General features: G+C 40.1%; 4 protein-coding genes across 10 annotated transcripts in view; 3 read left to right on the forward strand and 1 right to left on the reverse strand.

Annotated features, from left to right (window-relative positions):
* LOC127645778 (basement membrane-specific heparan sulfate proteoglycan core protein-like) overlaps nucleotides 1-27,513 on the forward strand; it is a 458,523-nt gene that overhangs the window by 196,950 nt on the left and 234,060 nt on the right. The window lies entirely within an intron of this gene.
* The window catches only part of LOC127643210 (macrophage mannose receptor 1-like), a 247,488-nt gene that overhangs the window by 71,754 nt on the left and 148,221 nt on the right, over nucleotides 1-27,513 (forward strand). The window lies entirely within an intron of this gene.
* On the reverse strand, nucleotides 1,044-12,231 carry LOC127643125 (receptor-interacting serine/threonine-protein kinase 3-like). 2 transcript variants are annotated; one of them, XM_052125716.1, is made up of 12 exons: nucleotides 11,912-12,231; nucleotides 7,563-7,884; nucleotides 7,148-7,302; nucleotides 4,850-4,899; nucleotides 4,612-4,767; nucleotides 4,360-4,442; nucleotides 4,174-4,231; nucleotides 3,992-4,038; nucleotides 3,561-3,600; nucleotides 3,428-3,483; nucleotides 3,203-3,221; nucleotides 1,044-3,124 (listed from the first exon to the last, which is right to left on the reverse strand). In XM_052125716.1, exons 1-12 carry the CDS (start codon nucleotides 12,067-12,069, stop codon nucleotides 2,910-2,912), a joined length of 1,359 nt encoding a protein of 452 aa, XP_051981676.1. In that variant the 5' UTR covers nucleotides 12,070-12,231; the 3' UTR covers nucleotides 1,044-2,909. The 2 variants fall into 2 exon arrangements, with proteins under 2 accessions (XP_051981676.1, XP_051981670.1); XM_052125710.1 differs by having other exon boundaries at nucleotides 7,563-7,887.
* On the forward strand, nucleotides 14,717-27,415 carry LOC127642991 (protein KHNYN-like). Of its 2 annotated transcripts, none has more exons than XM_052125504.1 (9): nucleotides 14,717-15,317; nucleotides 17,129-17,391; nucleotides 17,786-17,920; nucleotides 21,147-22,834; nucleotides 23,365-23,495; nucleotides 24,104-24,200; nucleotides 25,802-25,909; nucleotides 26,099-26,200; nucleotides 26,630-27,415. In XM_052125504.1, the coding sequence occupies exons 2-9, from the start codon at nucleotides 17,140-17,142 to the stop codon at nucleotides 26,967-26,969; spliced, it is 2,853 nt and encodes a 950-aa protein (XP_051981464.1). In that variant the 5' UTR covers nucleotides 14,717-15,317; nucleotides 17,129-17,139; the 3' UTR covers nucleotides 26,970-27,415. The 2 variants fall into 2 exon arrangements, with proteins under 2 accessions (XP_051981464.1, XP_051981473.1); XM_052125513.1 differs by having other exon boundaries at nucleotides 14,722-15,317; nucleotides 26,633-27,415.

Below are 27,513 nucleotides of genomic sequence, written 5' to 3' on the forward strand. Positions count from 1 at the left end.
GTTTCAGACAGAGTGTTAAAGACAGGGTAGAAAGAGGTCATATTTTACTACACTGTTACTGTTTTTTGTACCAAAAAAAAAGCTTTAATACATTACAAGTGAACCTCAAGAAAGAAAATAAAATATATGCATGTCATGACCCCTTTAAGACTTCAGAGGATTCATGGAAAACTATTGGCTCCTGTTATTGCATCATCCACCCACCCATTCCAAGGCATTTTGTCCAGAACACCAGGAGAAATGGGAAATGAGTGGACAAGTCCTGATGATGCAGATCTGTGCCTGTTAGATTCCGGTTTGACAGATGGGGAGACGAGATTTGGAAGGTTCGGAATGCCAGGACTCTGCTGAGTACACCACATGCAGTGTCAGTACTGATTAGCGCAATGGCTATCCTGTTCTCTGGGTGATTCGAACATACTGCCAATGTTTTGCTTTTTGAATAAAAACATTTTCTTCATCTGAGAATATTGATTTTTTTTGTGTCAGGTGCAGTTGCACAGAGATGGAGGCTGTGTCTTCACTAATCTGTTGAAGTTTGAAAAAGCATTCATTTTACTACATCTATGCCGCTCATCCACACTAGAACGTCGTTTTCCTTTCAAAATGCTCCCAATTACCACATCCGTTGGAAAAGATAGAAAATTGAAAACAGAGGCGCAAGTGAAGCTAAATCGACAGAATTAAAAAATATATATATTTTGACTTTTCTTAAAAACAAAAATGGAGGTTAAAGTGAAGCGCTTACTATGGAAGTCAATGGGGCCAATTTTACAGGTTTACGCTGTTATGTCGTCATGGCAACAGAGTTGTAGAATTGGCTATAACTTTACACTGATGCGGTTATAAAAGCTGAAATATTTGGATATATAATAAAGTATGAGTCATGAGAAATCAAAAGGACGTAGTGTATTTTACTGAGCAATTATTTCAAAACACAAGATGAGAGATTTGTTTGAATTTCCATTCTGTTTAAACTTTTCATACCTTTTGAGAATTGGTAATATATGTAAAATTTTTAAAGAAAACATGAGTGAGCAGGCAAAACACATTTCTTTTATTTCTTATGGGTTTCATATTCAACTGTAGGTTATAACAGAATGGCACAATCATAAAACAAAACATGGCAACAAAGAAAAAAGAAATGACCCCTGTTCAAATGTCTGCATCCCCTTAGATCTTAATACTGTGTATTGACCCCTTTAGCATCAATCGTGCAGTCTTTGGTAATGGTTGTCTATGAGGCCCCAAATTCTTGCAGGTGGTATAGCTGCCCATTCGTCTTGGCAAAATGTCTCCAGGTCATGCAAAGTCTTTGGTCGTCTTGCATGAACCGCAGGTATGAGATCTCCCCAGAGTGGCATTTATGAACTCTGAAAAACACTGGAAGTGCCACTGGGGGGGCCAGAGAATTAAAATCACAAAGAGAGGATCGACGAGCACCTCAGTGCTTAGCTGCAAGGGCAAGAGTCTACTGGAGGTTTAAAAACCCGCTGTCTGCTCCAACAGCACCAGATAGCGCTCCAGGCTACCGGAAGGAGACTAGTTTGTGAGGTTGCACTCAGGTAAAGGGCGATAGAAGTGAGACTTTTTGTGATATTTGATTTACTCAATTTATACTTTCAAAATATATGAATTTAAACGGTTATCTTTAAAAATGGACTAAAAGCCAGGTTTCCACTACTAAAATGAAGTCAGAGGCTCTGCGAAATAATGGCGGCAGGGAGTATCCATTGGCTACAAAACATATTAAGGGGGCATAGACATGAGGTAATGCTAGATAACAGACTGAATAAAAAAAATTAGGGTTCTGATCGAGAGTCAGATCTCAGCGGACATCTCAGGTTGGTTGGTTTGCTCAATAATCTCTAACCTTTGACACTTGGAACCTGTAATGGTGCTGGCAAGGTCGATGACGAAGGAGTGAAGAACCCAAACGCAAAACCAAAACCCTAACTATAAATGAGAACTAACTAGACATAAATGTGGCTTGGCATAAATGGTGCTTGGCATTTTTCAAACAAAGTTACACTTACAAACAATACTAGACAAATGACAATGGTAAACATGAGGGCTTAAATACATGATATAGGAGAACATAAACCAACGATCAAACAGAACTCTAAACAAGATAACAAGACAATAAACTAAAACCAATGACAAACTAGAATTGATAACAAAGTAATCAAACAATGAACCAATGAAAATAAGACACACGAACATGGAGGGAGACATGAAATCACATGACAAGAACCAGGAACTGGACTTTTCAAAATAAAAGACATGAAGACATCAATAAACATGAACACACACATTAAACATTACAGAACCCCTGACTTCGAGAGGTTTCTCCACAACATTAGTAAGTGATTTTAACTGATTTAAAATCATGTTAACACAGATATTGTTTATGTCTTGTGTCTATACTTTTGAAACTGAGTATTTTAATGTTTACAGATTAAACCCCATTGACTTCCATTGTAAGTGTCTCACTGGAACACACATTTGTGCTTTTATTAAAGAAAAGTTCATTTTGTGGTTATCAAATGCTGTTCCTTTAAAATGTAACTGACCCTTGATTCACCAAAATTGTGCCCTTTGGTTACATGTTAATTTGGGATTGAGGGCTGACACACAGTTTAATCTACAGCATGCAGATTTAGTTTTATTTATTTATTCTCAAGAATGAATGAAAAATACAGTAACAAAAAACCCTAACCTTATTTCTTTGTAGATTGTCACTTTCACCATATTTATGGACAATTTCTGTAAAATCCTGTTTAAAAGTCTCCAAACACACAGGACTTAGTTTAGAAAAGAGCAAAAGCTTTTCTGATGAAACACTGAGCCAGGATGAAGGATCGAAAGGATCGAAACCCAACCACTTAAACAGAAAACTATTATTATTATTATTTCTTTTCTTTTCTGGGAAGATTGTTACAATGCGGTTGGGACTCGGTCTTCTTATACGAGTTCTCTGACTGATCGTGAGATCCGTTGATGCTGGACGGAGCCGTTCGGTGCCTTTGACGGGATCTATGAGTAATATTCATGTAGTTGTTGTTGCCGAGCTGAACCCCACTGACGTTGGACAGATTGATTGAGACGCCTCCTGAGAGGAAGTCTGAAAAAGAAGAAAATAGATCAGTGATATAGTGAGTCACTGGTTTCACTTCCTGACATTATTAGCAATAAAACTGACCTGGTGTTGATGATTGACGCTGTAAGGCAAAAACAAAGACACAAAAGGTTTAATGATATCAAATATGAAAAATGAAAAGCCTGTCATATGGGTTTAGTTTCCCAGGTCACATTCCAGTTAATTTGATAGTTTTTGTTTTGTTTGCTTTAACAAACTGAGGGACAATTTGAAATAATTTACTCTTTTAATCTATTTTAACGTATAAATATGCGTAAATAATCAGACCGGTGTTGTTTTGTTGCGGTGAGGTGCCTCAAACATGACGGGGTGAGGAAAAGATTCTGAGGAAAAAATGAAATGGTATTAAATCACAATTTCTTAAAACATCATCATAAAATAAATACATAATAAAATGTACCTTTTTTTATGCCCTCAGTGTTTTGACTGGCGACTGCGTCCTAAAGGTGAGGGAGTAGAAATATTAAAAATCCTCATATTAAACACCTTAATTTCCATTACTTTCATTAATTACATTTTAATCTACAAATATTTATTAGTATAACAGTTATTTAATAGAATCTAATATTTAATCATTTAAAAATAAACAATAATTTCCCACCACTTATTAATTTTGGTTAATTGAAAAATACTTTATTTAAATGCTAACGTCAGTTAACACATTATTCAAATGAACAAATACTGTAAAAATGTAAGATTGATTATTTGTTCATGATACCTCATTACAAAATATACATTTAATTCATATTTAAATTGGATTTGCACTGAATTATATCATTTATGATTTGAATAACAAGACAATCGGGTAACAGACTAGACAACATTATCTACCTGCTGCGGCGAAGGACCGGTGGCACCGGACAAAACCCGAGGATGCACTAAAAGATGAATAGCACATCAAATACCATGAGAACTTTTCTTAAAGGGCAAGCGCTGTGATAGTGGTAACACAACAAATATATTGTGATTTCAGTGTATTTGAACATGTTTCCTTTATGTGGAATGGAACGTACCATTCTGTGGTTTAGGGGTGATCTGGACTGATTCTAAACCGGAACAGATGTCACCGTTCTACAAATGATTGAGGAATGAACGAAATTCTGGTTAACAATCAATCTGTTCAGAGTATATAGATAGGACCCAAAAAAATGAAGAAACACAACTGAACAAGTAAGAAATGAAATGAAGTCTTTTTATACCAGTTTTTTGAGAACATCATGAACAGCTTTGTTCACTCCATGTTTGTGTATGTCGAAGACCTTTTCAGTCACATGAACGCAATCTAAAAACAGCAAACGGGGACATTGAGATGAGCATAATGTACAGTACAGAGATGCAACGAATAACGCACTTTTGGGATGTTTTTTTAAGATACAGATGTTCTCCTGTGTTCCGAAAGAGAAAGAAAGGAAGTCATACGGGTTGGGATGTTTAACAGACTCTAGACTGACCTCTGAATGTTGGTCTCTGGTTGGGTTCTTGAGCCCAGCACGTTGATATGAGTTTAACTATTTTATCCAGGCTTTTGGCCTTGCTGCAATCGATTGATGTCAATTCAGGCCTGTCACCCTGAGGGATCCGGAAGCGCACCAGACTCGAGGGAGTATCTATAAGACACAAAGAGAGAGAGGAATTAGAATAAAAACAGTAATGCAGACCCGAGTGCAAGTGAAGCTCAAGTGTGCTTACCAAGGTATGGCTCCCTTCCAGTGCAGATGGACCACAATAACACACCATAACTGAAGAGAACACACATCAAATCAACTTAAATTCACAGAAACCACATCTGCATTTACAAAACAAATTTAATTAACATTCTCAAACACATCCGATATATGTGACATTTCAAATGAATCTTTAATAGAGCTCAACGACCAATCAAAATTGTGATATGACTATCAAACGGCAAAGGCTGCGATTTAAATAGTCTGCACATGCTGCTAATTGCACATTGCTTGGCTGATAAAATGTACTCTTCTAAGAAAAGTGGATGACAGCATTTATCTACATTAAAAGGCCACTGTCAACACTGCACACAGAAATGTCTTTCTTTACTCTTCCGCCAAAATAAAAGCCCCATAGCAACGTTGCATGCAGATAATGACAATATTACATAAATGAGACTCTTTTCTGATAGTAATAATACTAATAGTTGTTTTTACTTTTATACAAAAATATATTTCCATACTAATGTCATAAGGTAGTAATAACTTTTTATTGGGTTCCAAAAAATAAATATAGCTGTGAGCACCAATCAATGGGCCCAAGCACCGTGGGCCCAGTTCCTTCTGGCAGCTTTAGTAAAAAAATGCATAACATTTTTTGAAGTGATTTGTGTAAATGTAAATGGCTTTTTTCAAGGACTGTTGTAATGGCCTTACTTCCTGCTGCCAGTTGGTGGTGCTACGTCTGTGACAACAGTAGATACATCAATGTGATCAGCCCTAAAGGCCAAACATACAGATCAATTTTGATATAAATCACATGATGTACACAGAAGATATGAGACAATTCTTCCTATTTTTTGGTTACTTTATCTTGTCGCCATGTAGACACCATTTGAGATGTCAAAAATCCATTGACAATTCAGCATCTTCAATGTTTTGGCATGACGATGCCTATGTTTGGTGCCAGTCAGATGAATTCCCTATGAGGAGTATTTCAATTCCAGCGCATGCCATTTACAAACAATCTAAAATGGCTGACTTCCTGTTGGGCGGAGCTAATGTCTGTGGTGTGAAAGTTGTCCGGACTTGATGAGGCATACATAGAGTATGTACAAAGTTTGGTGACTGTAGCTGAAAAGGGATTTGCTCCCCTGAACGTGGCCATTTTCTATTTGGCACTACAGAGCCCCCTCTACATGTCCATGAATGAACATTTGCCCAGCCATAATGGATGAAGATTCTGATGTGTGCAAAATATCATAAAAATTCAAGCATGCCAAGTACCTCTAAAACATATGAATATACATAAAAAGGAATAATAGTGTTTAATGCATTGCCATGGCAACCGTATTTAAGATATTGCAAATCCCTTCATAATTTAAAATCTGTACTGTCTTGACATTATTTAAAAAATATTGAAGCAGTTCAGAAAAAAATAAGTGCTATTCCAAATTCTGTAAAAAGTTCCACACTTCCTGCTGCCAGTTGGTGGCGCTATGATCGTGCCCCACAATAGTCATATTCGTGTGATCAGCTCCCAATACCAAACATAAATGTCAATTTTTATCTAAATCGCACATTGCATGCCGAAGATATGAGCACTTCCTCTTTTTAATTTTTCGCGATTAATTTATCGCCTCGCCATGGCAACACTGTTTGAAATGTAAAAAATTTGGTCGCAATTTAGCATCTTCAATGTCTTGGCATGATTTTGTCCACGTGTGGTGCCCATCACATAAATCCCCTAGGAGGAGTATTTCAAATTCCAGAGCATGCATTTTTCAAACAATGCAACATGGCAGACTTCCTGTTGGGCAGAGCTTTTGACTATGCGGGTGAAAGGTGTCCAGCTTGATGAGATCTATATGTGTAAAAAGTTTGGTGACTGTAGGTGAAAAGGCATGTGCTACAGAGCCTCCCAAAAATCCATTTTTCACGGGGCCAGCAGAAAGCCCCCATTGACCCCCATGTGCATTTTTGCCAAGCTCTAATGGCCGACGATTCTGATGTGTGTGCAAATTTTCTGGATTTTTTGAGCATGTTAAGGGACCAAAAAGCCCCTGAAACCTCAAGAAAAATGATATGCCATTTTAGCAGAATACAATTAACAAAAATTTATGGAATAATTATTACATTTAAATTACAAGAAATATGATTTAAAAAAAACTGTGAAAACTAAAAATACAATCCAACGACTGTGAACGAGTGAATATGCATGTCAAGCTCAAAAAAGCAATATAAAAGCATTTTAATGGTTGTCCATCTGACTTGTGCGCTCAGTTCAAAGTCTGAAGACAACTTTTGCTGTTTGTCTTGTTACCTGTAAATGTCCGAAGCATTGTTTGGTTTGTAATTCACAGACTTCAGCGCTTCAGGCGGCATGTAGCTCAGAGTTCCACCACCCTCCACTTCATCTTTCTCTCGGACACTTTTAGAAAGACTTCGAGCGACTCGTGACAGTCCGAAATCTGTGAGCTGTAGGAAATAGAACAGAGAGAGAGGTCTGTTTTATACCGCATTGTACTGTATATGAGCAACGTACAAGCGGAGTTTGGCGTTGCGCATTCGATGATAACGTTAACTGCTCTACACAGAAAATAGATTCGAATATAATCATTTTATTCTCTGTATAGAGCCACTGTTCTGTTACACAGTGAAAGATGCTATCAGTGTGAAAGCACAACGCAAGCCTGATGATATATACTGTATGTGAGATATGTGAAACAGGGACTCGCCTTGGCATTGAGACTGTCATCCAGCAGCACATTACCGGGCTTCAGATCCAGGTGTAAAAGGGGAGGGTCCAACTTATGCAGGAAGTTCATTCCCAGACCGATCTGATGAGTGATGCGGAAAGTCAGAGGCCATGGCAGGGGTCCATACACCTTCAGCAGATCAGACAGAGCACCCCTCGACATGTACTCCATCACCAGGCCCACCTGAGACTCACGAAGTTCATCGCCCAGACGCCCCTCGTACAAGCCGTAGATCCACAGGACGTTTGGATTTCTGGCCTGGAGCATCAGATTAGCTTCCTTTTGAAGAGATGATGTTGACCTGCTGAATGAACCAGAAGAATATAAGATGAGGAAAAGGCCTGAAGTGAAACAGATCCATTATAATTATAAATTGCTTGATTGATAAATGAGTTATGTTTTCAGACATTTACATTTATGCATTTGGCAGATGCTTTTATCCAAAGTGACTTACAGTGCCCTAATTACAGGGACAATCCCCCCGGAGCAACCTGGAGTTAAGTGTCTTACTCAAGGACACAATGGTGGTGACTGTGGGGATCGAACCAGCAACCTTCTGAGTACCAATGTATTATACAGAGCACTTATTACAGGGACAATCCCCCCGGAGCAACCTGGAGTTAAGTGTCTTACTCAAGGACACAATGGTGGTGACTGTGGGGTTAGAACCTGTGACCTTCCGATTAAAAGTTATGTGCTTTGGCCCACTACACCTGCTTTATGGACTGAATATTAATATCATTAATATTAACAAATATTATTGTTATTGAAATAAATCAATGGAATGGAAATAATTTTGCAAAATCACTCCAATATCATAACTCAGCAACTCGGGTATCAACTAGAATTATGTGTTTTGCAGAATTTTATTAATCAAATTAATTACATGACATGTCTATTCATTAATCTAATTATTATCAATTAATAGCATACATCATTGTTTCCTGAGAAAGGCCACCCCAAATAAAGATAATTTGAATAAATAATGCAGAATAATTTCAATATTTCCAAATATAATATATAGCGCCTTTAAAGCAATATCTAAAACTGATTGAAATTTAGTGTCAGGTAAAGCATGAGAGAGAGACCCAATAGCAGAGGAACAGTTCTAAGGGTTTATTCACAATAAATATTAACTTAAACTGTGCTGGCAAAGTATGAAGATCCCAGCACTAGCTGCAGTTGCAGCAGGAGAAGTTTGTGGATTTGTGCGCCATGGCCGGGCAGAGGGCAGATAGGTGGAATCCTCCATTGAAGGCAAGCTGACACACGCAGACTGGAAACCAATCACTCTCCTGACATGTGAGCAGAGACGAGGAATCCTCTGCAAAAGATAAGCTGACATGCCATACACTGGCATTCCGTAAGTGTGGAGAACAAGCATACAGCATGCTCGAAGGACACCACACTCCCGACATGTGGGTAGAGACAGGCAACCAAACAGATGCACAAGACAGGACCAACTAGGCGATGTTAGTTGCTTGGAATCAAAAACATTCAACATTAGCTAGACTAAACTTTAAACCACATTAAACAATCCAGCCTAGGACGTGACGCACAAGCGGTAGGTGCCGGTCGCAGCTGAAAGTTGGCACAGGGTTCAAGAGGGAGTGGCTCAGGGAGGGAGCCGTGGACGGCTCAGGCATAGGTGCTGGTTGTAGCTGGGGAATGGCCTCCTTGGCTGTATACGCTGGCCACAACAGTGGTATGGCCTCCGCAGACTGAGCACTGGCAGTTGCAAGAGGCCTCCATGGCCCTGAGCACAGACAGAGACTGGAGAATGGCCTCTGTGGCCGTGAGCACAAGTAGTGACAGGGAAAAAGCTTCCGTGGCTGTGAGGATAGGCAGTGAGCGGGGAACAGCTTCATCAGCTGTTAGCGCTGGCAGTGAAAAGGAACAGCCTCTGTGGCTGTTAAGACCGATACAGACTGGGTAACATCTTCTGTGGCTATGAGCACAGGCAGTGACTGGGAACAGCTTCCTTTTGCTGTGAGCGCTGGCAGTGACAGGGAACAGCCTCTGTGGCTGTGAAGACCGACACAGACTGGGTAACAGCCTCTGTGGCTGTGAAGAATGACACAGACTGTGTTACAGCCTCTGTGGCTGTGAAGAATGACACTGACTTGGTAACAGCCTCTGTGGCTGTGAAGAACTGGCAGTTACAGGGGATTGACCTCAGTGGCCGTAGATGCTGACAGCAGCAGAGAAACGGTGCTGTCAGCAACTGAGGAGCAGATGTCTGGCTCCTCCTCTTCCAAATGGTGACCGGTTCATCACACTGCAGCAAGACCGGATCGAACACTCGGCAGCGCTCCGTGGCAAATGCTAAGAATGACGCTCAACAGAGATGTTCATTGTCCCACATGGCAGTTCCCCAATCAGCAGCCCTCCCAGTGAGGAGCAGGATGACGTAAACCACCTTCATTCTCTCCAAAGTGAAATCATAGGGCTGTGAGGTGAACAACAAGGAACATTGTTCAAGGAATGCGCTGCAGGATTCAACCTCACCTGAATACAGGGCTGGAAGAGGAATGCAGGCTAATGAGCAAAGAGGTGAAACTGCTGGAGCCAGTAAGGAAGCTTCCTGAGATGGGCCATCATCAAGAGATAGACGGAGCTGTTGAACAAAGGACATGATCTCGGTGAGCTGCGAAGCCATCATCTCCAAAGCCTGGTTCGAGGCAGCAATTTGATCCAAATGATGTCTCAGCAAGACTCCCTGCTGAGAGAGGTTGGAGCGAAGAGTGGATTCCTCCGTTGGCTCCATAGTTGGCTGGATTGTGCATGAAACACAAGAACAATCACAAAGAACATGCACGAAACACAAGACAGACATGATGCCATGGTCCTCGTCGTCAGACAGAAACCCAACCTGACAAGGTGACAGGACAGTTGGAAATAAATTGCATTGTTGTGGCAGATGAATAAAGCATTGATTAGACAATACAAAAGTGGCTTAAGAACTCAATATATTGTTTATTTTATTCCTATGTCCTTGAACTAGCCCACAGTTGACAGCAATCTGTTTTGCACCAATGTGACCAGTTCATCAATGTGACCAGTTCTCACAGTACACGTTCTTGTGTTCCGTCCGCACTGTATTTAATATCTGATCTATGTACATGTGCATCAGATGCATGCATTTGAGCATCTCACGGGTATTCAGCGTCATAAACATCCACTTCTGAGACGTCAATCGGCGCATCTGATCACGTGACTCGTTGTGCATGACACCCCGGAGACTCGCAGCATGTGGAGACTCATGCTACTCTCCACGATCCACACACAACTCACCACATGCCCCATTGAGAGAACCACTAATCACCACCACGAGGAGGTTACCCCATGTGACTCTACCCTTCCTAGCAACCAGGCATTACCCTAACTAGTAACCGGGCCAATTTGGTTTCTTTGGAGACCTGGCTGGAGTCACTCAGCACGCCCTGGATTCAAACTCACGACTCCAGGTGTGATAGTCAGCGTCAATAATCACTGAGTACCCAGACCCCCACATTTGTGGTATAATTACAGGAACACAAATTTTGACTTGTTCCTCCTTTTCTTTTAAAAAAAAACAAATCTGTGTTCCAGTGCTGCAATGGAAGTCAATGGGGCCAATCTGCAAACATTAATATACTCAAATATATAGACACGGGGCGCAAACAATATGGCTGTTAACATGATTTTACTGTGATATAATCACTTACTAACTGCATCTGTGTCAAGCTACATCCAATTTTAATATTGAGTTGCCATAACGAGGTAAGGCCCTAAACCGACCATAAAAATTATGACACAAAAAATGTTCAGGCTCAAATATTACACAACGTTTACAATAAAACTAATAAATAAATAAATCGAAACTATCCGCAAATTTTCCGCTCATTATTTACACATGCTAATTAGTTGTTATTGGCGGCAAATGTTGCCAGAAGTTTGCAGCTCTTCGCAGGTAGTGGCAACAATGGATTATTTGCCGCACATCTCATTTGCATGTGTTATCTGTGGTGAATTTGCAGTGAACTCTCCATTTTTATAAGGGTAAACAGAAGAATCGATAGAACAGAATAAGCTATATTCACTTCCATTGTAAGTGTCTCACTTTATCCTGATGTTGTTGTTTTGTTTTTAAAGGAGGGGCAAGTCGATATAGATTTTCGCTGTAATCAACATTATGCCACAAATACTGTCGATAGAGCTTAACTTCAATATTCCTTTAATGAAGGGTCAATATCTTCCCCCTTTCAGGGTCTTTTCCAATTTTTGGAAATGAGGCAATGTCCACTCGTCATGAAAAACACTTTTCAAAAGCACAAAACTGAGATTACCCATCATTGTTAAGCAATAATTTGATCGCCACGTCGAATCCCCATCCCTTGTGTTTTGCTCGGTAGATCTGTCCGAACCCGCCGCATCCGATCACAGTCCACCCGTCCAGAGAGTCATCGCGAATCAGATCGGACCGCAATCGGTTCAGTCCGTCCATTCTCACTGCAGCTCGATCAGACGGAGGTTAAACACTCTTGAGAGCGGAATGTTTAAACATGTAATGTCATATTGGAGTTCAAACTCAGACAGTCGCTACTTTTCCTCAAGTTCACTGTTAATGGCGACGATTCACATTGTGAAGTTCGTTTAACTTCCGCGCGCGCCACACACACACACACACACACACACACACACACAAACACTCTCTCGCTCTCACACACACACACACACACACACACACACACACACACACACACACACACACACACACACACACACACACACACACACATACACCACCTCCCCACACACACGCGCGCGCGCACACACCCACACAGGTCCGATATGTGGAAGAATGACGTCACCGCACCTGCTCAGACTTGTCGCAAATACATTCTTTATAAATAATGATGTTAGAGAAGTATCATTTAATAATTGTACAAATATTACACAGACTGTATTTGAATGATTGCGTTGATATCAGTGGACAGTACAACTGAATCAGTAATACACCTCTTCTGCGTGTAGCATCCTCAAGAATATGTTTTGAACTTTGACACCAATGAACCCTTATGATGGGTACAACAGGCCTTTGATTGTAGCAGCATTATTATTATGTTTTATTTTTGTCTTACTTGGAAAATGTCACATTAAATGTGAAAAAACGGGCTAATGCTAGCCAAATTATGAACAAGTTTTTTAATAAGGTTAAACAATATGGCATTGCATTAAAACAATTGCCCATAAAAAGACTCTTTAATCTCTTTATTATAGCATTATATATATATATATATATATATATATATATACAGTGAGGAAAATAAGTATTTGAACACCCTGCTATTTTGCAAGTTCTCCCACTTGGAAATCATGGAGGGGTCTGAAATTGTCATCGTAGGTGCATGTCCACTGTGAGAGACATAATCTAAAAAAAAATCCAGAAATCACAATGTATGATTTTTTAACTATTTATTTGTATGATACAGCTGCAAATAAGTATTTGAACACCTGAGAAAATCAATGTTAATATTTGGTACAGTAGCCTTTGTTTGCAATTACAGAGGTCAAACGTTTCCTGTAGTTTTTCCACCAGGTTTGCACACACTGCAGGAGGGATTTTGGCCCACTCCTCCACACAGATCTTCTCTAGATCAGTCAGGTTTCTGGGCTGTCGCTGAGAAACACGGAGTTTGAGCTCCCTCCAAAGATTCTCTATTGGGTTTAGGTCTGGAGACTGGCTAGGCCACGCCAGAACCTTGATATGCTTCTTACAGAGCCACTCCTTGGTTATCCTGGCTGTGTGCTTCGGGTCATTGTCATGTTGGAAGACCCAGCCTCGACCCATCTTCAATGCTCTAACTGAGGGAAGGAGGTTGTTCCCCAAAATCTCACAATACATGGCCCCGGTCATCCTCTCCTTAATACAATGCAGTCAGCCCTGTCCCATGTGCAGAAAAACACCCCCAAAGCATGATGCTACCACCCCCATGCTTCACAGTAGGGATGGTGTTCTTGGGATGGTATTCTTCTTCCTCCAAACACGGTTAGTGGAATTATGACCAAAAAGTTCTATTTTGGTCTCATCTGACCACATGACTTTCTCCCATGACTCCTCTGGATCATCCAAATGGTCATTGGCAAACTTAAGACGGGCCTTGACATGTGCTGGTTTAAGCAGGGGAACCTTCCGTGCCATGCATGATTTCAAACCATGACGTCTTAGTGTATTACCAACAGTAACCTTGGAAACGGTGGTCCCAGCTCTTTTCAGGTCATTGACCAGCTCCTACCGTGTAGTTCTGGGCTGATTTCTCACCTTTCTTAGGATCATTGAGACCCCACGAGGTGAGATCTTGCATGGAGCCCCAGTCCAAGGGAGATTGACAGTCATGTTTAGCTTCTTCCATTTTCTAATGATTGCTCCAACAGTGGACCTTTTTTCACCAAGCTGCTTGGCAATTTCCCGTAGCCCTTTCCAGCCTTGTGGAGGTGTACAATTTTGTCTCTAGTGTCCTTGGACAGCTCTTTGGTCTTGGCCATGTTAGTAGTTGGATTCTTACTGATTGTATGGGGTGGACAGGTGTCTTTATGCACCTAATGACCTCAAACAGGTGCATCTAATTTAGGATAATAAATGGAGTGGAGGTGGACATTTTAAAGGCAGACTAACAGGTCTTTGAGGGTCAGAATTCTAGCTGATAGACAGGTGTTCAAATACTTATTTGCAGCTGTATCATACAAATAAATAGTTAAAAAATCATACATTGTGATTTCTGGATTTTTTTTTATATTATGTCTCTCACAGTGGACATGCACCTACGATGACAATTTCAGACCCCTCCATGATTTCCAAGTGGGAGAACTTGCAAAATAGCAGGGTGTTCAAATACTTATTTTCCTCACTGTGTATATATATATATATATATAACACACTCTCTCTCGCTCACTCACACACACACGCGCACATACGCACACACTCTTTCGCTCGCTCACTCACACACACACACACACACACACACACACTCTTTCGCTCACTCACACACACACACACACACACACTCTTTCGCTCACGCACACAACACACGCGCGCGCGCGCACACACTCTCTCGCTCACACAAACACACGCGCACGCACAATAAGGTTTATTTAGTGTTTTACTCTCGTTTTGGGATGCATTTCAAATCAAGTTGAACAGTGAATTGATCTGGAGTTTCTGTTATGCAGGTGAATAATCTGTAGACTTCAAACGGAAGTGACTTTAGTCAGTGGAAATTCCCACGAGATGTGTAAAGACACAACAACCTCCGAGAAGACTGTTCCTGTGTATTGCACTTATATAAATATAGGAAATCATATGAACTGCATTGATCCGCACTGGTATAAGAAACAGATTTAATGCTGGATTTGGCTTTAATCGAGTAGATGAAATATGAGCTGTAACATTAAAGCGCGGGAGTAGATTGCGCGTGCACCTCTATCTCGTTCATTACAGTAAACATCGAGATCACGAATGGAGTTCCCCTTCAGTTTCATTTGAGCAACAATGAAACGACGAGCAGTCACTAATGTGGACAAACGAGTCTGGCGAAATGTGCTGGTGGTTCTTAAACGAGAAACCTTTTTTTAACCCGACGAAACTATCTGTGTGATATTGTCGCCTCGGATTGTTTATAAGTGCGGAACAACATCGTAATAACAACTTTATAAACAGACGGAAGGGCGCAGTTTAAAGTCCAACAGATCATGGTAAGAACGAGAGCTTGTGGTGGATGAATCATTCAGTCTGTGTTTATTTGTTTCATATGGTTATCTTTATTTATAAACATGTTAATTATGCCTTTGTGGGAATCAGTATTGTTCATAATCGATATGCTATTGGTTATCGATATGTTAATGTGTCATGTAAGAACATCTTCCGCCCAAATCCCACAGTAACAGTTGTTGTTACTGTAACTCTGAGGACAGCTGTCTTCCCCTTGTTTCAGTTTCTGATATTGATAATAAACAGAACTGTATCAGAACATGATGATATAACACACTTATAGCAGCTGAGGTGTACACATATACATGCACTTTCCACAATATGTACTCGAAATTTACAGCAATTATTTGACAAATCAAAACGTTGTACTATCCACTGACAGTCTGTAAAAGTTGGGGTAAAAGTCAACCCCATTTGATGGTCCATGTGAGACTGATAATGGAGTAAAATACAGAATAGCTGTTGTGCAATTAAATGATAAATCATAAACAATCTTAATTAGCCAGAGGGGGACCAACCCCCATATGACCCATCTTATGGAGTTTTGTCTTCGGCTTGCTCACAGATAATATGTTTAAGACACTCTGCATTAACGTTATTCATTTAAAATCGCACTTTTAGGACTTTAACCCTTGTGTGACCTTCGGGACATTTTTGCCTTTTTCATTTTTGTTTTTTTGATCATTTTGGCTGTTAATGCCAATGGCATAAATGTTGCCGAATGTGTGTATTTTTGGTGGGAATTTTGATATTTCAACATCAGTTCCTGTAACACATCTATAACACACTGTGTACAGAAAATAGTCACACTCGGGACCTTCAGGACCAAAATGTCCCCATTAAAACTGTAATATTTGATCCCAGTGCCATTAAAGCATAAAATAATGAATTTTATGAGTGGTGGTGGTGTAGTGGGCTAAAGTACATAACTGGTAATCAGAAGGTCGCTGGTTCGATCCCCACAGTCACCACCATTGTGTCCTCGCTTTGGATAAAAGCATCTGCCAAATGCATAACAATTTTAAAATATGATATTATACTTTCATTCCTGGATTCAGAATGTAGATGTTTAATATTTTCCACTAGATGGCGCCATTCTTCTTATGTTTAGCCTATGGAGCAAATACAAGCTTTTCCCCTATTCTCTGTTTACTGTATTATAGAGACCTGCAGGACAACTGAATAAATTATGCAGATACAATTGTGTGTGTGTGTGTGTGTGAGTGTGTGTGTGTGTGTGTGTGTGTTGGAATGGATGTCAGAGTGTTTTGTGTGTGTGTGTGTGTGTGTGTTGATATGGAAGTCAGAGTGTGTTTTGTCTGTGTGTGTGTGTGTGTGTGTGTGTGTGTGTGTGTGTGTGTGTGTGTGGGAATGGATGTCAGAGTGTTTTGTGTGTGTGTGTGTTGATATGGATGTCAGAGTGTGTTTTGTCTGTGTGCGTGTGTGTGTGTGTTTAAAAAACAACAGTGGCGTTGTGTAAACAAACTGGCATTTAAAGGGTTAAAATCCTGAAAATGAATGAATATGTGGTAGTTATGATCAGGACTGATGTTGGTTAAAAAAAGTCAGTAAAAGTGGAAAATAATCTGAATAAATTATATTATTATGGCAGTTTTTTGACGCAGACATTTTTGTCCTCCAAGGACCTCTGAGTAACTTCTTTTATTGACGCATAATGATACAAATGATTTAGTAAAACATTTGCTGTTGTGGTTATTTTAAGTATTACTTAAAAGTTTCTCCTAAATCAAACTAAATGAAACGTATGTAAGACTTTCTCTGCTGTCTCTTTCAGTGAGTTGGATCATGGCTCTCTCAGCCCTGCCGTTTGAAGGATTTAATTCCCAAAGCTCGAATGTACAGACAGAGGGGCAGGACGTTGAGGATGAGTTTACCTGCTCATGTGTGTTGAGGGAGGCGCTGGTGGTCCTGCAGACCACTGTTGAGCGGGTGTTTGGGGTGATACTGAGTATCGGAGGGAAGGATGCTGTCTCACCGCAGGATGGACAGATCTGGCTGCGCTTGCGTGGGATCGCCAGGGATGTGAAGGCAGCGAAGGTGCGTTTACAGTTTCACGCTTAGATAAACTGAAACTTTGACCATGAAAAAGTGTTTGGGTGCTTAAGTGACACTTAATGTCTGAATGTCATTGCATCAGATAATGAAATAAACTAAATGAAGCTTTCAAGCAGAGTATAGATTTAACGTAACAAAACGTCCCATCCTCCATCGTGGATCAACCAGTCCAGGGCACTCTCCCTCCCATTGCTCGCCGGTCAAATGTCATTATAACCGGTCATATCTTCAAACCTTCTGCATTGTTGCTTTGTTATTTTAATATTTTTTCTGTGACTTAATAGTTCAGTACTTTTTTTCTGGCCAATGCGTATATTTGCTTATTATTATTTTAAATTATTGAGGGTTTCTTGTCTTTTTTTTGTGCAACTTTTAGCTTTTTGTGAAAGGTGTCGTCAATCAGGAAACTCAACAAGAGGTCCAGTTTCCAGAGGTCCTTCTCTGTGTGTTCTGTGGTGCTAAAGGGCTGTTCATGGATTGCCTGATTAAAAACACCTCAGCGCATATTGTGGTAAGTAAATAGGTTTCGTTGTATAAAGATAGACCTGACCTGTACTCATACTATTAATTATTTTATGGTACGTGAACCGTGCTGCTGAATGAGAGGAGTCGGTCAGACTACCGGAGAACACTGAACTCCATTGACAGCATGTTCAAAATGCACTATAAATCTATTTAATCAACACAATCTTTTAATATATAGGCTTTTATAACTCAAAATGAATTACTGTATTATAGTCACTTATTGACATGAAAATGTTTTGATGCAAGTTAACCATGCAGTAACCGGCGCACACTACTTCCCTCATGTAAACTATATTTCATGACAGTTTATTTTATAATAGAGTTCAATTACCCACTCTCGATACACATCTACAGGTGAAAAAATTAGAATATCGTGCAAAAGTTCATTAATTTCAGTAATTCAACTTAAAAGGTGAAACTAATATATTATATAGACTCATTACAAGCAAAGTAAGATATTTCAAGCCTTTATTTGATATAATTTTGATGATTATGGCTTACAGCTTATGAAAACCCCAAATACAGAATCTCAGAAAATTAGAATATTACATGAAATCAATAAAAAAAAGGATTTTAAATACAGAAATGTCGGCCCTCTGAAAAGTATAATCATGCATATGTACTCAGTACTTGGTTTGGGCCCCTTTTGCATTAATTACTGCCTCAATGCGGCGTGGCATGGATGCTATCAGCCTGTGGTACTGCTGAGGTGTTATGGAAGACCAAGATGCTTCAATAGCGGCCTTCAGCTCTTCTGCATTGTTTGGTCTCATGTCTCTCATCTTTCTCTTGGCAATGCCTCATAGATTCTCTATGGGCTTCAGGTCAGGCGAGTTTGCTGGCCAATCAACACTGTAATACCATGGTCATTGAACCAGGTTTTGGTACTTTTGGCAGTGTGGGCAGGTGCCAAGTCCTGCTGGAAAATGAAGTCAGCATCTCCATAAAGCTTGTCTGCTGAAGGAAGCATGAAGTGCTCTAAAATGTCCCGGTAGACGGCTGCGTTGACTCTGGACTTAATAAAGCACAGTGGACCAACACCAGCCGATGACATGGCTCCCCAAACCAACACAGACTGTGGAAACTTCACACTGGACTTCAAGCATCTTGGATTGTGTGCCTCTCCATTCTTCCTCCAGACTCTGGGACCTTGGTTTCCACATGAGATGCAAAATTTGCTCTCATCAGAAAAGAGGACTTTGGACCACTGAGCAACAGACCAGTTCTTTGTTTCTTTAGCCCAGGTAAGACGTTTGACATTTGAAGCCCATGTCCAGGACCCGTCTGTGTGTGGTGGCTCTTGATGCAGTAACTCCAGCCTCAGTCCACTCCTTGTGAAGCTCCCCACACATTTGAATGGCCTTTTCCTGACAATCCTCTCCAGGCTACGGTCATCCCTGCTGCTTGTGCACCTTTTTCTTCCACACTTTTCCCTTCCACTTAACTTTCTATTAATGTGCTTTGATACAGCACTTTGAGAACATCCAACTTCTTTTGCAATTACCTTTTGAGGCTTTCCCTCCTTGTGGAGGGTGTCAATGATGGTTTTCTGCACAACTGTCAGGTCAGCAGTCTTCCCCATGATTGTGAATTCAACTGAACCAGACTGAGAGACCATTTAAAGGCTCAGGAACCCTTTGCAGGTGTTTAGCTGATTAGAGTGTGACACTTTGAGCTACAATACTGAACCTTTTCACAATATTCTAATTTTCTGAGATTCTGAATTTGGGGTCTTCATAAGCTGTAAGCCATAATCATCAAAATTATATCAAATAAAGGCTTGAAATATCTTACTTTGCTTGTAATGAGTCTTTATAATATAATATATTAGTTTCACCTTTTAAGTTGAATTACTGAAATTAATGAACTTTTGCACGAGTTTCACCTGTAATTATATATCCATTATCGAGACCCTGGAGTAGGAGCTAAAATGTCCCTTAAAACACTACTAGGAACTATAATTCCTCTGGTGTGAAAACAACTAAAAGAACAGTCCCAGGGAAAAGTACCTAAAATGTGCATTAGTCCCTACAGTGGGAAAGGACCTATAGGTGATATGCAAAAATGTCCTTGCCATTTTACTGTAACGCTTAATGAAATTGGAATGCAATTTGTTTTAAGAGACTATCTTTATTTGCCGGATTCAGTTGACCTGTTGCCTGCAAATAAATACTGACAATGTTTACATACAGTGGCTTATTGCAAGAAAGCAGCATTCCCGTTTACTTGCTCTGTATAAGCAGTGTACTCTTTACTCCCATATACATGCGGCCTGGCCATACGCAGCTTTCTCCACAGCAATGTTATTTTCCTGTGACGCTTGTGTAAATAACAAACATGGCAGACTTCAAGGAAGACTTCACTATTTTACTCTTCAGACTTATTGCTGTATTTGTTTTCTTAACTTTCCATCGAGACCTGCAGCAGAATTGCGCTGCAATAGTGGGGTTTCCCTCTTACATAAAACCCCAGGATTCCCCCAATGTACAAGGTTATATACGTAAATTATATATGATTGATATTTTACACTGGTGTGTATATATAGGTATGGTTTATAATGTATGTGCTTTTCACACTGTATGCCCAGAAATGTTGAATTCCTTCTGCTGTGTTGACTTATTGATGGCCTTCATCCTTTGACATTTGCCATCCGGTCTGCTCATGCATATTTACACTCATCAAAAACCTTTAAGAATGCCACTTATGCATTTACATGACCACATAAGCGGCATTCTCTGGGAGAACCCCAAATGTAAAGGAATTCGGTCCTTAAACAGCATTAGGAAATCGCCATTCTCGTTTACATGACGTTTTAGATGACGGGGTCAATGACAGAATTGTTTTTAGGTGAACTATCCCTTTAAATCTACAAAAACTTCCCAACTACCTAAAAGTTAACTAAATAAAATTTAACTAGATTTTACAGTCTATTTCTTCCAGGAAAGTGAACCAAAGTTGTTTATGATATCATCTATTGCTAAGGGACGTAAATTAATTTTGTGCCCAATACCACCTGCAACTGTCTAGCACTAGCAAGTTGCATGTTTTTTCATGTTTTTTTATGTTTTCTACAGAAAATAACAATGTGTTTGTCAAACCATGTCATGGGTGAACGTAGCAAACATTTGCTTTATCTATTAAACTGCATAATATCCACATAACATCAATATAGTACAATAGTTAGAACTTAAAACTTTAAATCTCTCATACAGGTTGGATCTCAAGGTTGTCTCCTCATCACTGGATTGGCAGAACCTGTGGTAAAAGCATACTCTTACATCACAGACCTAGTAGAGAAGTACAATAGTAGCCAGAGACGATGTCCTGAGGGTGGTCTTGGAACAGCAGGCGAGTCTCTGGATTCACATCGGGCATTCAATTCCATGGTTGAGAGCCTGGAGGACCGTCACACCCTAGAACTGCTAGTGTTACCTGTTATGGTAAAAGTAGCTCTGATGGGTTTGGTGAAGCAGTCTGGATTGGACAGAGGTAGGGGGGTGGAGGCCAAGAGGAGCCAGGGAACACTCAAACCATTAGAAAGTAATGAATCTTCGGCAGTGCAGAGGCCTACAGATGAAATTTTGTTCAGGGAGTCTGAACTTGGACCAAATAAAAATGGAGAGAGCTTGCTCATCCAAGACAGACCTAATGTGACAAAGCCACAATCCCAGTACTCAGGTGTCTTTCATCAATCTGGATATCATAGAATGAATAGTAAAGATGGTATTGCAAGGATGACAACTGACATCAGTGAATCCCACAATCCATTATCCCACAGTTTCATCCCTGTCTTAACACATAGAACTCACCCAGAGAGCCCAGAGGTACCACAACGAGGTGCACCACAAGAAGTGGAATCTGAAATGCCTCCGCAGGAGACTGTCCCATTATCTGCAGGGAGTAGAGAGGAATTTGAGCACCTTCTCAAGTTCTTTACTGCCATGGGCTTTACCGAGGAGGTGGTACTGAAGGTCCTGGCCCGTACTGGCCCAAAAGAAGCTTATCAGATTCTGGATTTGATCCAGCAAGAGCAAGATAAAACAGACCAACAAAGAGAACACTGTAACACCAAGACCCAGAATAAAGACAATGTGGCTGAGAAAAGAGACACAGTCAGTGTAGGACTGAATGAGGATGTGGAAATGTCAGAAGCTAGTAAAGGAGAACCAGAGGCCAAAGAGGACGACTTTGTCTTGGGTGTGTTGAAAAAGGCTGCAGCCACCTGTGGGTATACACAGGAAAGAGTAGAGGAAGTGTACAGCAATTTACCAGAGCTGAACCCACATGAGCTGCTACTAGAATTGCAGAGGCAAGAATCCAGCAGGAGGAAAGACAGCAATACAAGAGCTGATCAGAAAATTGGGAGGAATTCAGAGAAAGAAATGGGAAAGCTTGAAACTGGGGGACAAAATGCCAGAACAGAAGCAAGAACAAAAGGGATAGTCACACAACCAGACACGTCAAAATGGGCAAGCATTGCACATGAGTCACCCACAACATCCCAAAATCAGGCACCATTTCACATCAATCCCCTGTCAGTGAGAGGTCCACCACAGACAACCTACCCCTCAAATTTGACCCTTGAAACCTGGGACTTACCTAACATCAACCCCAGCTTACAATTCATGGATCCGCACCTCCATTCTGGAAGTTCAAATCCACAGAGTGTCCCTCAAAACAGTCATCTCAGTTTCTCAAAAGTACCAAAGAACTCCACCCGTCAGAAGCATGTCAACCAGCCCAAGCAGAAGCAGGGCAAACAAGCCACAGCATCTGTGGTCACTGGACCTCAAAGGTTTCTTGATGGCCTCATGACACCCTTTAAACTACAGTTGTCAGATGACCCTGGTAAATCAATGCTGCGTCAGATCATCATTGATGGGAGCAACGTTGCTATGAGGTAAACAAAATTGTAAACGATGTATGAAATGTTATGAAGGTAGCATAGACGAAAAGTTCTTGGCCGCAGTAAAGTGTAAGAGGGTGTGTCTCATTCCACTCCCTAGTTCCCTACTATAGGTTGCCAACACAGTAGAGTTGAAGAATATGGCAAATCCATTGATTTCAAAGGGAAAGGTGCAACACAAGGAAATGAAGAAAATGCAAAGGTTTTTGAAAGTGAAATTCTTGCCTTGCCTAGTAAGTACCCAATGCTCAGTGGGTTTTTTTTACAGTCGATTCTAGGAATTTGTTGGGAGGGAACAGAGCACTGGAACAATTTTGGCCATGGGACAAACCAAGAAGTTGCAAACTCCTTAAGCAGTATACTTACTATTGAACTAGGTAGTGGATTGAGACACTCAGAGTGAGAGAGCACAAAAGAGAAGCAGGAAGGTTTAAAGTAGAAACTGAACAAATAATTGCTGTCTCTAATTATAAGATTAAGATGCACTTGTTTGAACTGATGCTATAATGCTGAATTTTCTGCAGCCATGGTTTGGGTTTTTTTTTCTCTTGTCGAGGCATCGCTCTGGCTGTGCAGCACTTCTGGGGGAGGGGTCATCGCAAAGTCACTGTGTTCGTCCCTCAGTGGAGACAAAAGAAAGATCAGAAGATTAAAGGTAACACTCACCAAAGAACATTAGAGTCTATGTATGTGCTAACCATGTCCTAACCAGTTGTGACGCAAGTTTTGGGCATCAAGTAATTTTTCCATCCTAACTAAAAGTGAACATTTTACTCCTGTTATTAAATGATCTGCACAATATATAGCGTCCTTTTTAACCTTAGAGTTTACCAAAGCACTTCACACTGTGTCCCATTCACGCAAACATTCACACTCATACACCAGTGGCGGTAGAGCTGCCATGCAAGGCGCTAGCCTGCCATTGGGAGCAACATGCATCTTAAACGCATCTCATGTGACCACTTTTTTTGTCATGACCCCTTTAAATCTGGTTTGTCTCCATCTGAGTTTGTTCGACTAGCTATAAGTATTTGTATGGTTCATTATTTTAAACACCGGTGGCCAAGACGAATACAAATGTTAACTCAACAAATGTGGCCATGTGCATTTCTGAATACCTCTGAAAATGTTTTGGATCCTGCTTACACCTGTATTTAGTGCTGACCACCTGCAATCAGATCACACACACACATTTTAATACCAGATATATACAAGATTTAATGATTATTGCTGTATCATGTTGGAACTCTTTTTCCTCTACAGAGCAGCAGTATCTGACTCAACTACAGGACCTGGGTTTGCTCTCATTTACTCCCTCCAGAGAGGTGGAGGGTAAGAGAATCAACTCTTATGATGACAGGTACATCCTTAAAATCATCGCAAATCAACACAATTTGGACTGTAGCTCTCGGTGCTTATAATGGATGAACGTAGTGTTAGATCCAGTCTATTTACTAGATCTCGCTGTCCATCAGAAGATATTAAAAGTATCAGAGTTCTGTTTGATATCCAAAGTCAGTCATCGCCTTGTAATGTTAACTCCTCTAGCAGATTTTGTTTATAGGATAATCTTCGTCGTGTCTTTTTCAATGCCCAATCTGACTTTTTATGACCAGCACAAGTTAACACAAGAGTTATTATACCAAGCCAATAGAAAATTACAGCTTCACAACATCATCATGTGATGTTGAAGACCTTGACATGGAGACAACCCTTTATATCGAACTAGTGAAGACAATACAGCACACATAATATTTAACAGAGATAGCATAGCATGAGCAATCAACAAAATAAAAAAGTAGGCTAATAAGTACAATTTAACACATAAAATTAAAATTAAGAAATGTGTAAACATAAGAAAAAATAGATGTATGTACGGTCTCTCATTGCCACTCGCACGTACATGCTCAATCTTTTATATACAGATGAAAGGGTATGTCCGGCATCCACGCACAACTCACCACGCGCCCCACCGAGATAGCAACCATGAGGAAGTTACCCCATGTGACTCTATCCTCCCTAGCAACCAGGCCAATTTGGTTGCTTAGGAGACCTGACTGGAGTCACTCAGCAAACCCTGGATTCAAACTCTCGACTCTTTTGCATTTTCATTGTTAACTGTGATAACCGGAATTACTTCCCCATACGTTTTCTTCAACATACTCCAAACCTCTCCCAAATCAGCCTCTCGTCCTATAGTTGAACAATATTGTCTCCAGGAGTTTTGCTGCTTTAATTGTCTTCCGAGCTAAAGCTGCTTTCCTTTTACACTCAAATAGATTTTTTAGTTTTATGTTATTTCTAAATATTCTATAGGCATAGTTCCTTTAATAGCTTTGCTGCATTCATCATTCCACCATGGGACTAGTTTCTGAAGAACTTTGAACTTCTGAACCTCTACCAGAAGCCATATCAGCTACATTCACCATATAGTTGTGGTAAATACCAGCTTGAGAAGCCACTTTGATAACCCTTGCAATGATCTGAGAGTGAGCAGGGTTTAAATATGCAGAAGCTGATTGGAGAGATATGAAACAGGTGTGAATAGACTGTGAGTATTCTAATGATTGTGACCTCTGGTGGTGAACATGAGATACAGCAGTGGAGCATGAGATACATGAGATACAGCATGTTACACTTATTGCATGTTTTAAAGTATTAGTTTGGTTGATGGGTAAAACTTTACAATAAGGTTTTATTTGTTAACATTAGTAAATGCATTCGTTAGCAGGAACTAATAATGAACATTATTTTTTAGGATATGTTGAAATTAAAATGAACCAAGATTAATAAGTGTGTAAGAGTTAATTCATGTTTACTAAAGTAGTTAAGTAATGTTATTAATTGCAACCTTAATGTAAACTGTTAACATTTTATTCCGTGCAAATACATTTTTACTTGTTCCAGATTGCGGTTATTATGAGTCTATAACATTAAAATTAGAAATGAGTTTTGTCTCAGATTCATGCTGGCATTGGCTGAGACGACGAATGGAGTGATTGTGACGAATGACAACCTGAGAGATCTAGTGGACGAGTCGCCTGCATGGAGAGACATCATAAAGAAAAGGTGCCGTTACTAACATGTGAAAGATTTGCTCATTTAAGATACATTTTCTCAATGTCCCTCTCCTGGTTTTTATCTTATTATTTATGGTCATTATTCAAAGAAAATCTCAATGTAGTAACCCAGAAATCACATTATTTCCAGCTCTGTCAGGCACATCTCGAGCCTGCTAATGTTTTTCTTGATTATCAGTTTGCTACAGTACGTGTTTGCCGGAGATCTTTTCATGTTACCTGACGATCCGATGGGCCGCGGTGGACCGCACCTGAATGACTTCTTACAAATGCAGAACAGGTATTAAAGTCATATTTGCACACTCCTTTTTTCCCAGAGCTTTCACCTGGCATGTAGACAAAATGTGTGCATACATATAAATACCTGAAAGTCATTGCATTTGATTGTCTTATTTTTCAACTACCTGTCATATAGACACTTTTCACTATCCAGTCAATTTACCATGAATATAATCAAGTCCTGTCCTACATTATTTTTTTTCACTTGGAAATACAGCACATAACAAAATAATGGGTTCGTGGACACCCGTTCATGTTGATGTTCGACCCTAACAATCTTTTTGTGAAATGGGTTTGCTTAAAGTGTTTGCGCTGTCTTCCTTTAAAGTAAATGCCACTGTGATATTTCGATATCGAATGCAAATACTTTCCGACACTTTAAAACCTTTTTAGGGCCTCCGTAACATACACTGTTTCCCTCTGTCCCAAGCAGTTCTCCTGTTCCAGGAAGTCAGTCATTTGCGGGCATGTCATCATCCATTTCTTCACCGTCTCCAGCCCCTCGGGCCCACACTGAAGTCCTGCAGGACCGAGGCTGGACACCGGGGGATCAACATCACAGCAGAGGTCAGGGGTCAGTCAGAGGTGAGGGGCAGGGTCAAGGTCAGGAGGTGAAGGAAAGAACAGTCGAAGAGACGCTGAAGTTGCAACAGAGTTTGGTCCAGATATTTCCAGATCAGGAAAGCATCATTATCATGATTCTACAGTGTCATCCAACAATCAGAGACATCAACCAACTCACAGACTTCATACTGGAACAACAGGAATAAACAGAGACCAGCAAAGACATTTTATATCTTCAGTCATGTGGTGTTTAAACTTAAAGACAAATCCTTCATTTGTTCGTTTTGTTTCTAAAACGTTTGACCTTCCGTATTGCTCCACTTTTAATTCACATATAGCTACTTAATCTTATAATGTGTTTGCAATTTTAAACTTAATTTATATATTTTTGGAGTAACTCTAATAAGCTTGATCTGACTGTTATGACTCATTTGTTTTATGCTAGTGGTGATAATGTTGATTAATCTACTGGAAGTGACTCAAGACTTTTCAATCTGTTCAACAATAAGATTTGTTCAGATTTGACCATTTCTGCAAATTATGCCTTTGCACCAAATGATCGTCTTTTAAGTTTTGAATACTGTAAACCCTAATGTTGTCATTACTTTAAAAAATCAAGTTGTGTCTTAATTAAACATTACTTGAAATGTCACGTTTTGGGCTCATAATTAAAATATCTAAGTTCCTTAAACTTGTTAAGTTGAAACAACAACATTTAAAAGGAAATGTTTGTTAAGTCTATCTGCATCT

This window comes from Xyrauchen texanus, chromosome 1 (genome assembly GCF_025860055.1).
Source record: "Xyrauchen texanus isolate HMW12.3.18 chromosome 1, RBS_HiC_50CHRs, whole genome shotgun sequence".
Taxonomy (NCBI): domain Eukaryota; kingdom Metazoa; phylum Chordata; class Actinopteri; order Cypriniformes; family Catostomidae; genus Xyrauchen; species Xyrauchen texanus.

What these genes read in the sequence shown, in the direction of transcription:
- LOC127643125 (XM_052125710.1), bottom strand. Translation starts at nt 12,069, where the DNA reads ATGGACGGACTGAACCGATTGCGGTCCGATCTGATTCGCGATGACTCT. An exon ending in CCAGAGACCAACATTCAGAG is followed by an intron (nt 4,443 to 4,611) that starts GTCAGTCTAGAG and finishes TGCTGTTTTTAG; the next exon opens with ATTGCGTTCATGTGACTGAA. An exon ending in CACTGAGGGCATAAAAAAAG is followed by an intron (nt 3,484 to 3,560) that starts GTACATTTTATT and finishes TTTTTTCCTCAG; the next exon opens with AATCTTTTCCTCACCCCGTC.
- LOC127642991 (XM_052125504.1), top strand. Translation starts at nt 17,140, where the DNA reads ATGGCTCTCTCAGCCCTGCCGTTTGAAGGATTTAATTCCCAAAGCTCG. An exon ending in GGGATGTGAAGGCAGCGAAG is followed by an intron (nt 17,392 to 17,785) that starts GTGCGTTTACAG and finishes TGCAACTTTTAG; the next exon opens with CTTTTTGTGAAAGGTGTCGT. An exon ending in GAAAGATCAGAAGATTAAAG is followed by an intron (nt 23,496 to 24,103) that starts GTAACACTCACC and finishes TTTCCTCTACAG; the next exon opens with AGCAGCAGTATCTGACTCAA.